The sequence below is a fragment of the Cryptotermes secundus genome, unplaced genomic scaffold (genome assembly GCF_002891405.2).
Source record: "Cryptotermes secundus unplaced genomic scaffold, Csec_1.0 scaffold15, whole genome shotgun sequence".
Classification (NCBI taxonomy): domain Eukaryota; kingdom Metazoa; phylum Arthropoda; class Insecta; order Blattodea; family Kalotermitidae; genus Cryptotermes; species Cryptotermes secundus.
The window spans coordinates 6,453-18,969 of record NW_019721514.1 but is presented as its reverse complement, the minus strand read 5'-3'; the positions used below and the strand labels follow the sequence as shown (position 1 = coordinate 18,969).

General features: G+C 43.3%; 1 protein-coding gene across 1 annotated transcript in view; it reads right to left on the bottom strand.

Moving 5' to 3' along the window:
- LOC111875388 (protein rhomboid) overlaps positions 1-8,743 on the bottom strand; it is a gene marked incomplete at its 5' end in the record, with an annotated part of 16,581 nt that extends 7,838 nt beyond the window's left edge. Inside the window, 2 exons of the mRNA XM_023871607.2 lie at positions 1,401-1,513; positions 8,573-8,743. Coding sequence (XP_023727375.1) covers positions 1,401-1,513; positions 8,573-8,743 — 284 coding nt within the window. The remainder of the gene's footprint in view (positions 1-1,400; positions 1,514-8,572) is intronic.
- Between the last annotated feature and the right edge of the window lie 3,774 nt (positions 8,744-12,517).

Here is a 12,517-nt window from a genome sequence, read left to right as displayed (position 1 = left end):
ATACCCAAGAACTTCACCTCGGTACTGTTTGGGATCACATTACTGCAATAATTAACCATAACTCCGGTATTAGAACAAGACTTAGCCGCAAATTGTACATGTTTAGTTTTGCTGAAGTTTAGGGTTAGGAGGTTTGACTTGAACCACTCATTAAGGCAGTCAAAAGAGATATTCACATCCCTATTATATTGTAATTTATTATTGCTACTAATCACCAAACTAGTGTCATCTGCGAATAAGACTGGTTTAACTGTGCTATTAAAAATTGTAGAATGATCATTTATATAGAAAAGAAATAGAAGCGGACAAAGTATGGACCCTTGAGGGACTCCATGCCTGACAATATCCCAATCTGATCTAATAGTGTTGCTCATTTGTTATTAGTCTCTTAGTATTACATGTATACAAGTCTAGAATATACCATTACGTCCGCAGGAATATAACGAAATTGCAACAACTGACTTCATGATACAGAATATCACATGAATATCACCTTATTATATGTCATAACTTTGGTTTTAATGAGTTTATAGTTCATTGTACTTTTATACCATGTATTTTATAATGTATATCAAGTATCCAGCTTTACCAACGCAATTGAAGTTCAGTGGTATGTGAATGTAGTATTCATGCGTTTGCCTAATGATGGCTTTATGAGTCGAAACATGTAGCCAAGCTAATTTTAGCCTTGACTGTTATATTGTTGTGTTGTAATAAAGAAACTGTAAACAATAACACAACAGGATGCAGAAAATGAAATATAATTATTTTGCATCATTTCATGTACTTCAGAATGAATTAAGCTGAAGGTCCAATAGGCCTTTTTTCAACTGGGCGTCACATTGAAGCAAATATGTGTTAGTACTAAGGGACTTCATAGGAGACAAAGTGACAATAAAGACATAGTATGCAGGTCAAATGCAAGTTTACATATTTTTCGACAATATCTACTTTCTATTTTGTCCATGAAGGTGAGTTTTGTTAAGAATTATTCACACTGTGGACTTGTAACACTCTGTAACCTTCGATATCAACGTTTTTAGGAAAATATTGACTGAGAGCTGTGATCTTAAAATTCCTGTTCACTCCTATGTGGCATCATGTATGTGTAGTCAGTCTACTGGTAGGATTTGAGGTTCTCACAGCAGTGATAATGAAGAGTTCTATCCTCTGGGATATATCACCGTGCAGCCTGGTGACAGTGGACTACACGAAATTACATCCCAGAAGATAAAACTGTCCATCTTCTATTGGATTACATTGCACCACATCTCAAAGACCAGCAGTCTTCACTGCTGTGAACATCTCAAATCCAACATGTAATATTTAGTGTTTAAGAAATAGCCTGTGCATACCACAGCACCAATAGGGAGATCACCGTTACACAGTGACAGCCTCACCTGCTAGAACACCAGCCATATACACAACGCCTATCCTGAGTGAACCATGAACCATCTCCAGGGGCAACCCAACAAGAACCTGGACTAGGAGATTGAACAACAGGTGCAGCCAACTGCAAACAGAATAAAACACTACACATCAGGCTGCACAAGCATGTAACAACTTATTTTACTGATCTACATAATCCACACTTTTAAGCCTAGTCTGTGAGGAGATGGATGCCAAGAAATGACAAGACAGTGGCTGCAGACGCATTTCAGGTGGAAAGGAAGACGACACACTGTAATTAAGACCCTGTTATAACACATGCACTCTGCAGTCCTTATCTCTGTGGACTCAAAAATATCCACTGTGAATCCTGTTGGGAATGGGTAAGCTCAAGTGGTAAGTCGCTGGCTTCCCACCGCGGCGGCCCGGCTCTGGTCAAGTGGGATCTGTGGTGGACAAAGTGGCGCTGGGGCGGGTTTTCTTCGAGTACTTCGGTTTCCCCTGACAATCTTCATTCCACCAAATTCTCCATCATCATAATCACCTGGGGCAGGCTACAATAGGCCAATCAGTGGCCGCTGTGCTGAGTGGACCCAGTTGGACTCCACCCCCCACTAAGTGAATTAAAAAAAAAAGTTGGACTATACAGCATCAAACAGCTGGATGATAGTGACTAAAGAATTGGAAAGTATGTGGAAGTATGCAACTATGTCATACGCTACGGTAGTATAACAGAATTTACCAGAAGGGACTGGGAAAAACCACAAGAAAGAACCTCAGTCATCACAACTGATGTCCCAAATGACATTCAAACCAGGCATCCACCACACACAAACCAGAGGTGCTCTGCAGTGTGTGTTCTGGTTGTGTGATGACCAGTCAGTATATGTCTACAGGTTCCTATCCTGAGCCAGATTAATCCAGTCCATGCCACTCCATTCAACTTCTCTAGAATTAATTTTAATATTGTTCTCCCACCTACATCTAAGTCTTCCACTAATCTCTTTCCTTTTGGCTTTTCAATCAAAACCCAGTATACAATCATCTTATCCTCCATGCGTACTACATGCCCTAGTCATCTCGTCCTCCTTGCCTTGATCATTCTAATTATACTTGGCGAGGACTATGGATTATGAAGCTCCTCATCGTGCTGTTTTCTGCTGGATCCTGCTATTTCATCCCTCTTGGGCTAAAATATTCATTTCAGCACTATATTCTATTTCTCCTCCGGTCTAGAAAACCGAAATTAACGGCCGTGGGGATTCGTTGGGCTGACCACGCGACACCCTCTATCCGCTGTTGGCAGTAACTTCGCCGACAAGCGGCGGTCGCTCGGTCGGTACAGTTCGCTTGCGAACTCAAGCCACAGAGTTTCTTCTTTTAGTTTAGTTCTATTTCTCCCTTTAACTTCAGGGACCAAGCTTCATGCCCATTCAGAACCACTGGCAAAATTATAGTTTTGTATATTCTAAGGTACTCGACAGAATGGTAGCAAGTATTACTCGAATTCAGTCTCCCCTTAATTTCCTCCAGGCTAAGATTCTGATATCTCACTGTCATTCCAAAATATTCTTTATCACATCCCGAAAAGAAAATAAATTCTTTCTAAGTTAGGATTCTTTTGACAACTGTAAAATATTAGTTCAATTGAATCAACTATAATCATCCAATCAGTCTGGAAAAACGTGTTATACTGTCACCATGATTGAACTGAAGGAAGCAGCTACACCATACATGAGCAAGCGGACTTCGGTTGGTTTCCACATGCCTGGAATATGAGTGAAGATCCAATGCATAACTTTGTTTTTATTTGTTCGATACGGAAAAAATTGTCATTAGAAATGCATAGCGTTATGTATGTATCCCTCCATACAAATGGCCACATCTGTTTGTACAAGATACGTAAAGGCACAAATAAAACAAAAAAGAGATTATTCAGAGCCGAATCAGACTGAAAGCAGATGGTGATTCCGTCTGCAACGCAACATAACCTGACGAGCAGGTCTGTAATCTAGGTTGCCGAGGAGTGGAACGTGTGAGTGAGAAAAGAAATGTTAAGAAATTATTATTCCTCAACTATTAGTTAAGGCATACCGAAACAAAATACAGGTGGAAGTATTCCAGAGTATCTGGTTCAGCCTTTTTTTTTCTCTCTGTGATAAAGATGGGGTCTGATATAGCCTTCGGCATTTCTTCCGGCCAGTGTTTCTTGTTCCGCCACAGCAGCACACGACACGGTACCCGCTGTGTCTATTGTTATAACGTCCTAGCCAAAACCGATTTCATATTTAACATAAACAAGTAATAACTGTTAACTACGTTTCTAAATGCGTTCTATTCCGTTGTGCATGCGCCTTGATGTTCATTTATTACAGACACAAATCTATTGTTACGAAAGAGATCACATTGTGCAGACCAACTTACTCTTCCTGCAGTCCGTCAATTCAGTTTCCTCTCGACAAGCTACTCGACACAGCACAAGCCTGCTACTTTAAGACTACGTCACTTTCAACTACCTCCAGCATTCGAAACCAGGCCGTGGGTGAAACAAAAGGCGTTGCTAGTCTTCGTCCATCACATCCGAAACGAAAGAGGTTGGCCGCGGCTTACAATATGACTTCATCGGGGAGAGCCCAGTCGGTAAGGCAACTAGGCTACGTGCTGGATGACCGGAGTTTGATTCCCGGCAAGGGTGAGGGTTTATTCTATTCTCCACGGCGTTCAGACCGGCTGAGTCCCACCCAGCCCGCAACCCAGTGAGTACTGGCGGCACTAACCTCCATCCAGTGCCGAAATCAAGAATGGTGGAATTGTACCTCCACTTCACCATACATCTTCACGGCAGTACTTAAATACATATAATCTCGTACAGGGATTAACTTTACCTTTTACTTCGCCTACTTCGGACCAAATCAGCGAGTGACTGGGAACTGACGTCGGTATTGCGCCTTCTCACTGTAATATCGTATTCACGAAGAGATAGGCACGGCGGGAATGAAGGGGAGTGGGGGGGGGAGAAATTAATCCAGACTGCAAGAAAACAGAAAGAAGTGAAACTGTAGTGTTAACAGGAGAGGGCTGAATTAAAACGAAGAAGCGAAGGAAGTAACATTAACATTAGGAAAGGCGGGATGAGGTAATAAAGGGAACAGAATGATAAAATGGATAAAGGAAACAGACGATAACACGAAAGACTGCACTAAAGATAACAGGAGAAAGATAAAATAAAAATATACAAAGAGGAAGACAGATGAAGAGAGAGCGATTATCCATTTGAAGCCTAAGTTACTTTGACAGTACTTAATAACTGAGTCCACACCTCACAGAAAACATACTGCGTCTCTGACTATCGTTCTACACAGTGAGTCATACGAAACACACTCTAATCTTACGGGCAGGTGGTACTTCTATTATCCAGTGTGCCTTAAAGGAGTTAAGAAGAAAATGCAAATATAAACGGTGACCCATTATTCATGGCGGCNGGGGGGGGGGTACAGATCCAGTAGCCGGCGGAAACGTGTCGATCAGCAGCAGACCAGGGTTGGAGGAACTCATGGTCACGCTAGATCGCATGGCTGTAGGGCGAAGCCCCAGGGCGGAGGGCCGTGCACCTGGGCCAGACAGGTGTCCAACGGTTCTTGCTGAGCACAATGCGCCCAATTTTGTAACCTCGATATCTAGAAAGCTGCAGTTTCGTGCCCGGTTAAGAGGATCTCGTGTCTTCCAATAAATCGCAAACATTATCGTATTATAACACTCTCATTCCTTAGTGCACACTGACTCCTGTGCCACTACTAACCACTCTTACTACTATTATTACTGTTGCTGCAAGCCCGGGGCTGTCCCATCTACTTCTGTGTCTTCCCACGTATCTCTTTATGTTACGGGATTACTTAAACATGTTGATTTTGACAATCTGCTATCTTGCGTCTTATTAACACCTTGAACGATATTGTCTTCTGGGATGTAATGCCGTGCAGTCCGGTAGAAGTTTAGAAGGAACGTCGCTGGACTTCTGCCAGAATCCACCGCGTAATGCCCGAAGAGTATTTTTCATGGTCAGCGCCCTGATAACCCCAAATCCAACACATTGACGTGGTGCTTGAAGCTCAAATGGCATCTCAGCCACACTCAGTTTGCAGCACACTATCCTTCCATTTGAAATAATAATAATTACAGGGAATACCGTACCTGTGCTTAATAAGCATCACACCATTAACATATAGATGAGGGGAGGCACAGCTCCGTGCTTATAACCTCGCCACTAGATGGAGGTCAGTGACCCCAGTCGCTTTATCCCCGGGGAAGGAGCCCCCAGCAGAGGCTGAGTGGGCCCGACTAGGCATGGTGGCCACTGATTGGCCTATTGTACCTTCCCCGGGTGATTATGATGATGGAGAATTTGGTGGAATGAAGACTGGCAGGGGAAACCGAAGTACACGGAGAAACCCCGCCCCAGCGCCACTTTGTCCACCACAATTTCCACTTGACCAGATCCGGGATCGAACCCGGGACGCCGCAGTAGGAAGCCAGCGACCAACCGCTTGAGCCATGGCGGGTTGTTGTAATTTACAATCTTCGGCAGATATGACAGGAAACATTTTTAAATTATCAGCAAAGCTCAAATTTGGGGGGGAAATAATTTGGTACACAAAAATACAGAACAAGAGACGTTCCAAAATACAGCCTTTTTTTTATACAATCCTCGGACCATGAGAAAAGGAGAATGAAACTTCCCCAGAAGGCGAAAAAGGGAAACTCTGGATGGCATGTAACCGGAACCAGGTACTGTAGCGTTATGCCAGTCCAGAACTATTATATTTGTGTAACAGATGAGAACGCGGGACTTTATAAAAGCTTTGGCTGAGGTATATATAGTCGGTCTGCCCTCATGAACTAGCAGAACTGTAACAGAGTCCAACCCTTTAAGGCCCAGTGGTTACTATATGTACCACCTGCTTTAACATACCAAAACTCTGCATTCTGCCCAAAAAGCGTATCTGTGTGTTCCGTATGGTTCTCACAATAAGCAGCGACTGTTTCCCTAAACAGCATTAACCGGTTGGGCTTTGTAGGGGAGACGTAATGTGTTTCCTGTGAGGTACGAACTGAATTGCTATATATAGTTCAGAAGAAATTCGGTCTCTGATAACATCCGATTTCCTCCCGCCTACCACAATATATATTCAAATTCACCAATACAAGTGTTATACACAGCTGTTTGGTGCTCATCCGAAGTATGTACACAAAAAGGGACATCTGTAAAAACAATTATGTAAACTTTTTCCCAAACACAGCAAGAGCACAAAGAGGGACTAACGTTAGGGTTCGCGTATTCAATGCCGGACTGCTGGCTAGAAGTCAGTTTCCATCCGAAAGGTCCTGCGACCGCTCAACTCGATCAAGGTTTTCCGTGGTTTTCCTTCGTCTTACAGCAAATGTTAAGTTGGTACCCAAATTCCCATGTTGCACTGCTTGCTTCACAGGCAGCCCTCCCAGTGGTAACAACGAAATTTCGCTCTAATGTAGCCCTCCCAATATCGGATCACACTTTCCATATAATGATGCCCTTCCAACGTCATAACAAAAAATAAAATAATTCCGATCATATGCATCACCTCTACCAGAAGGACGAGCGAGCACTGCCTGGGAACCTTCAAAACTCGGCAATATAGTTTCCTGTCCCCTTCCCCCTCCCACCGCAGTGTAATGTGTCTCATTACCACCCCACTTGGTCGCGCCATAGCTTAAGCGGTTAGTCGCTGGCTGCCCACCGCGGCGGCCCGGGTTCGATCCCGGGGTCTGGTTAAGTGGGATTTGTGGTGAACAAAGTGGCGCTGAGGTAGGTTTTCTCCCAGTACTTCGGTTTCCCCTGCTAATCTTCATTCCACCAATTGCTCAACAATCACCCTCACCTGTCATCTGGGGCTGGTACAATAGGCCAGAATTGGCCGCAGTACAAGGGACTTAGTCCCACCCCACATTCTCCCTCTATCTCTCTGTCTTTGAAGGGTTAAGTGAGTAAGTAAATTTGTTGTAGTGGATTTTGATTTAATGAAATCATGCTGAGATGGGTGAAGATTAAATTTAAAACGAAATAAGGGCTGGTCGTGTCACATTTTCAGGAATACTGGAAAAGTTATTTAAAATTGTAACCGGCCTATAATAAAACTAAAGAACCATCGTCATTTTTCTTGAAAACAAACATAAGTAAAGTGAGAAACTTCCATTTCAACAAATATTAAAAATGTGACTTAAAGGAGGGGCAAACACCTTGGAAAAGGCTTTAATAATAAAACTAGGAATTTAATCTTCACTGACGCACTTCGACGAGCTGAGACTCCGAATTGCCTTATATTTAAACATCCATTTGCATTGAGATTCCATTTATAGCCTGTCAACTGATTCGTCTATAATGCAACAATTGGTTCACAATTTATCATCACACAGTGGTCCTTGTTATATAAAACTATTAAAATTTTAAAATACATGCATTGTAATAACGCATTTAGTATTTTAATAGCATTGTAATAATGCATATATTTTAACATTTTAATAGTTTTATATAACAAGGACCACTGTATGATATTAAACTGCGAACCAATTGTTGCATTATAGACCAATCAATTGACAGGCTATAAATGGAATGCAAACTGCGACGGAAATGGAAGGAACGTTCAAAAATCCGACAAAGTACAGTGAGTGCTGTCTGGAATATCAAGAGAAGAGGATGAGCTGAACACTGAACACGGATCTGCAGAGGCTTCAACAGCACACGCGGCTCCTTTACCGCATTCAGACCAATTTTGGGTTGCGTGACAGAATGCCCGTTCTTCTTGCAACAACATATTTCCAGAAGTTTCCACGATATCATCAAATAGATTTTAATCAACGAAGCCTGTTCTGTTTTAATGGCGATTTCAATCAGTTTGCAATAATAGGAAAGAACACTACAGCTGTAACGGGTTTCCGGTTTCTTGTGCCTTCTGAGTTACTGGCTTCTTCACAATGTAACCGATAAGGAAAAGAGGAAATGCTGAAACTCACATATGGAACGGCTAAAAGTATAGCTTCAGCCACTGTTGGCTGTGAGATTATAAACTTGAGAGCCAACAGAATCTACATTTAAGACACCAGATCGGTAAGAGTTATGTATAACGCGCGCAAGACGACAGACACTCACCCTGCGTGCAGCACCATGTAGAACAGGAACCTCCAGACCTCCAGTCTCTTGTCGGGCCGATAGATGAACACGCTGTCTATAGGGACAGGGCCCGAAGGGTTGACCCCGCCCATTGCCACTGTGTAGTACGTGAAGAAGCCCAACTGAAACACGCAAAGGTTGTGTTTAAATCTGGCAGTGTCTCGTGTTGTGTTCCGTCATGTTAAAGCAAAAAATGGTGCTGTAATGCGCTGGGCTGCACTGTCAAGTTTAAATTTAGAACTGTGTTGTGTTTTTGTAATGCTTATAATTTTTGTACTGTATTGTCATGTTTGCATAGTGTTGTGAACATGTCAAAGTTTGTGTGGCGATGGTATATTAATACAATTATGTTTCCGGACATTATCCATCGTCCTGTTTTTTATGTAAGAAACAACGTTTCGGAGACTGGATTCCGTCTCCGTCTTCAGGTGAAACCTACTCAGTTGGTGCTAGTGTTCAGATATGGACTAGTTCTATCGATTCGGCCTGCGTAGGTTTCTACCTGAAGACGGAGTCGGAATTAATTCTCCGTAACTAAACAAAAAAATTAAACTCCGTGGGTTTAGTCCACAAGCGAACTAAACCGACCGAGCGACCGCAGTTTGTCGGCGAATTTAGTGCCAACTTTAGCGGATAGAGAGTGTCGTGTTGTCAGAGCGACGAATCCCCACGGTCGCTAATTTCGGTTTTCTAGACCGGAGCCGCTGTTTTTCCATTTAAGTAGCTCCCCAATTATTCTCACGAGGATGAGTGAACCCGGTTCCAGATCCACTACTGCTCGGAAAATATGGTAGCGCCGGAAATCGAAGCCGTGACCTCAGGATCTGTAACCAGGAACTCTGACCACTAGACCACAGAGGCGGTCAATTCTCCGTAAAACTGTTTTAAATAAAAAATAAGGAGCTGGATAATGTAAAAACAATTCAATAATTGTACTGTTTTGTTGCATTACATTCTGTCATGTTTCAATTTAGTACTGTATTGTAATGTACTGTACCCATTCGATCGTGTTTAAATTTCATATTGTGTATTACTGTATTTTATTCTGTCATATTTAAAATTTGCAGTCTTGTGTCGCATTATATTCTGTTGTTTTCGTATTATGTGGTGATGTTTTGTATTCTGCCATGTTTAAATTTCGTACTGTGATGCGTTATATTTTATGGCATTCCATCGTGTTTAATCGTTCGTACTGTATTTTGTTGTGTCGTGTCCCGTCATCTTTAAATTTCGTATTGCACTGTTACTCTTTTCTGTCACGCCCAAATTTGGCACTGTCTGTACTCACTACAAGTTCTGGAACTGGTTCCATTTCACTTCGCATCTCTTACACTGTATATGAGAAAAAAGGTAAAAAAGTAAAGTTATCCCTGTAACAGGCCATTAAGGCCAGTAGAGTTGTGAGACGTCGAGTCTCCCACATTTTCTATAGACAATCGGCTGACAGATGGCGGTAAGGTTCTCAGCCTTACGCGCCGGCAGCCCTTTAACCCCCCAACCCCCCGAAAATTCCTGGTACTCATTTCTGTTAGAGGCTGAGTCGACGCCAGGGCCATAGTGCGGCCGGAAGGATTAGGTAAATTGAAAAAAAAAATCATCATCGGGACTGGAACCCGCGACCTTCCGGCTTGTAGCATAGTGCCTCAACCAAATACGCTACCGAGGCACCCTCTGTATATGAGAAACAAAAGGAAAACCAAATGGACTACGCGCGAGACCTAGTAGTTGAGAGCACAACATTAAAATGCATGGAAATGGGATGTAATGGGACCGATTGGGTTCATCTGGCTCAGAACTGATATCAGTGGCGGCTTGTGAGCACGGTAATGAATTCTCGGGTTCCACAAGCGGCCGAGTAATTCACTGCGCAGGTGAGTGACCCTTTCGTGGAGTTACCCGCAAGGAGCCCAACTCGAACTTTATCGACCTTCCAAAAAGAGTCATCGCATGTAAAGTCAGTTCACAACACAACATACAAAAGTGATAAAGACTTACAATTTGTATAAAGGTAAAAACATGAAGTCCCTCTGCTTCATTAATCAAGAATTATGTCATGAAGACATGCGGGAGTGGAGGTATAGCTCTACTATCCTTGACCTCACTTAATGAAGGTGAATGGTAAGCTTCACGCCCCGGCTACTTTGCCTCCGGTACCCACTGGATAGGTTGTAGGGTGTGCACCAGAGCCAATCTGGAGGCTGTGGAGGAGAGGAAAATCTTTCCCCCACCAAGAAGCTAACCCGGTCCGTCCGTCCCGTAGCCCGTCGCCAAACGTACTGAGCTCCCCCATTCCCTTGCAATTTGAATTTGAAAACATTTTCTTGGAGAAGAATGCAATTAAATACAACGAAAACCAAATTCTGGCACTGTGCTGTGTGACTTGGTTTTGCTAGTGCAAGTCTGTAGCTGCAATGGCACAGGACAACGGTGTGTACACACACCACAAACACAAATACCAACGTCTCCATTCTTGTGAATAATGAATGGTACACCTCTGTTTCCATGGCGACAGTAATGATGTGTTTCCTTGGTAACACGCAGGTGCAGGTGTGCGGTTAATGAAGCTGTAACACGCGCCTATGTTCCAGGATATGACGACAGAAGAATCACTTCCGGGCCTGGCTGCAGTAATTTGGGGACAGACGCGTCTCGTTTGACTGCAGAGGGCGCTAGAGACCAACGCGTAAACACTGCATCTCAGGCTCCTGTGTTCTAACCCGTCTGTCCCTTTCTTAATATGGAACAAACTGGTCGATTTTGATTAAACTTGGTATAAATGGCATACCACTGCAAGTCACCTCATTGTTGTATATATATATTACACGCATACAACAATACCAACATGACGACTGTGTCAACAATTGAAGCGCCGAAAGATCCGTGGAAAGGTTCAGACATTTGGGGGGAGGGGGGACGAATTTGTATTCCCTGCGCATCCCAATTCTCTAACACATCTGAGAGGTTGCGTCATCACCACCTACTGACGTATGTCTTTACGTCGTCATTGATAAGTCGATAGACTACCGCAGTTTAGCCACACAATAAAACCAAAATCGGCATACTGCAGACATCGTTCAACACAATGGACCTTTCTCTCCGTAAGGTTGCCTGCTCAGAGAAATGTTAGACAGAGAAAACAATAAGCAACGTAAAAATCCTAGTTCCTTTAACTTCTCTTCCTGTTTCCTAGATTAAACTAAAATATTGTCTTCTGGGATGCAACGTTCTGTAGTCTGAGACACATATTTACCGACGTTTCGGGGGAATCGGATGCTTCCATTTTCATAGTAAAATAATAATATTGTAACGCGCAGTCGTTTCTAGGCAACGGCTCGGAAAACACGTACCGCGGAAATGTATAAGCATGCGATAAAGGAGGTAGTGTTGGAAAGAGTGTTTTTTGCTCGGTCCTCCACCGTTGCCATGCGAGTCGTAGAAGGCGACGAAAAGGAAACCCAGTCTCTGGAGGTATAACCGGGCCCCCCTGTTCCTGGGGGATATAAATACGGGGACCTGGCCTTCCAGTTTTGGGCGGGGATCTCGAATCTGAAACAGTAAAATGTGGTCATCAGTCCCGCGGGACTCTGACCTAAGAGTGATTGCGCTGGCGAGGACCACCAGAAATTATAAACGACAGACCCATCTTCTCGTCAGAGAGAATGTTACATAAGGACTACATCCGCAAGTGTTCAGTTCGAAAATAAAATTAATGTGTCGTGAGTCTCAAGGGGCTTGTCGCCAAGACGAGCTGACTGGCGGTAAACCTCCAGTCATAATATAAATCTGACTCTGAAAAGGAGGCACTTGGACAACAGCCGCGATTCAGTGAGGACTGGAGCTCGAAGGCAGAGGAATAACCCATTCCAGAAGCCGTTACCAGGAAACGTTCAGTAACAGATTGAGAACACTAATCTCTGTACTCTA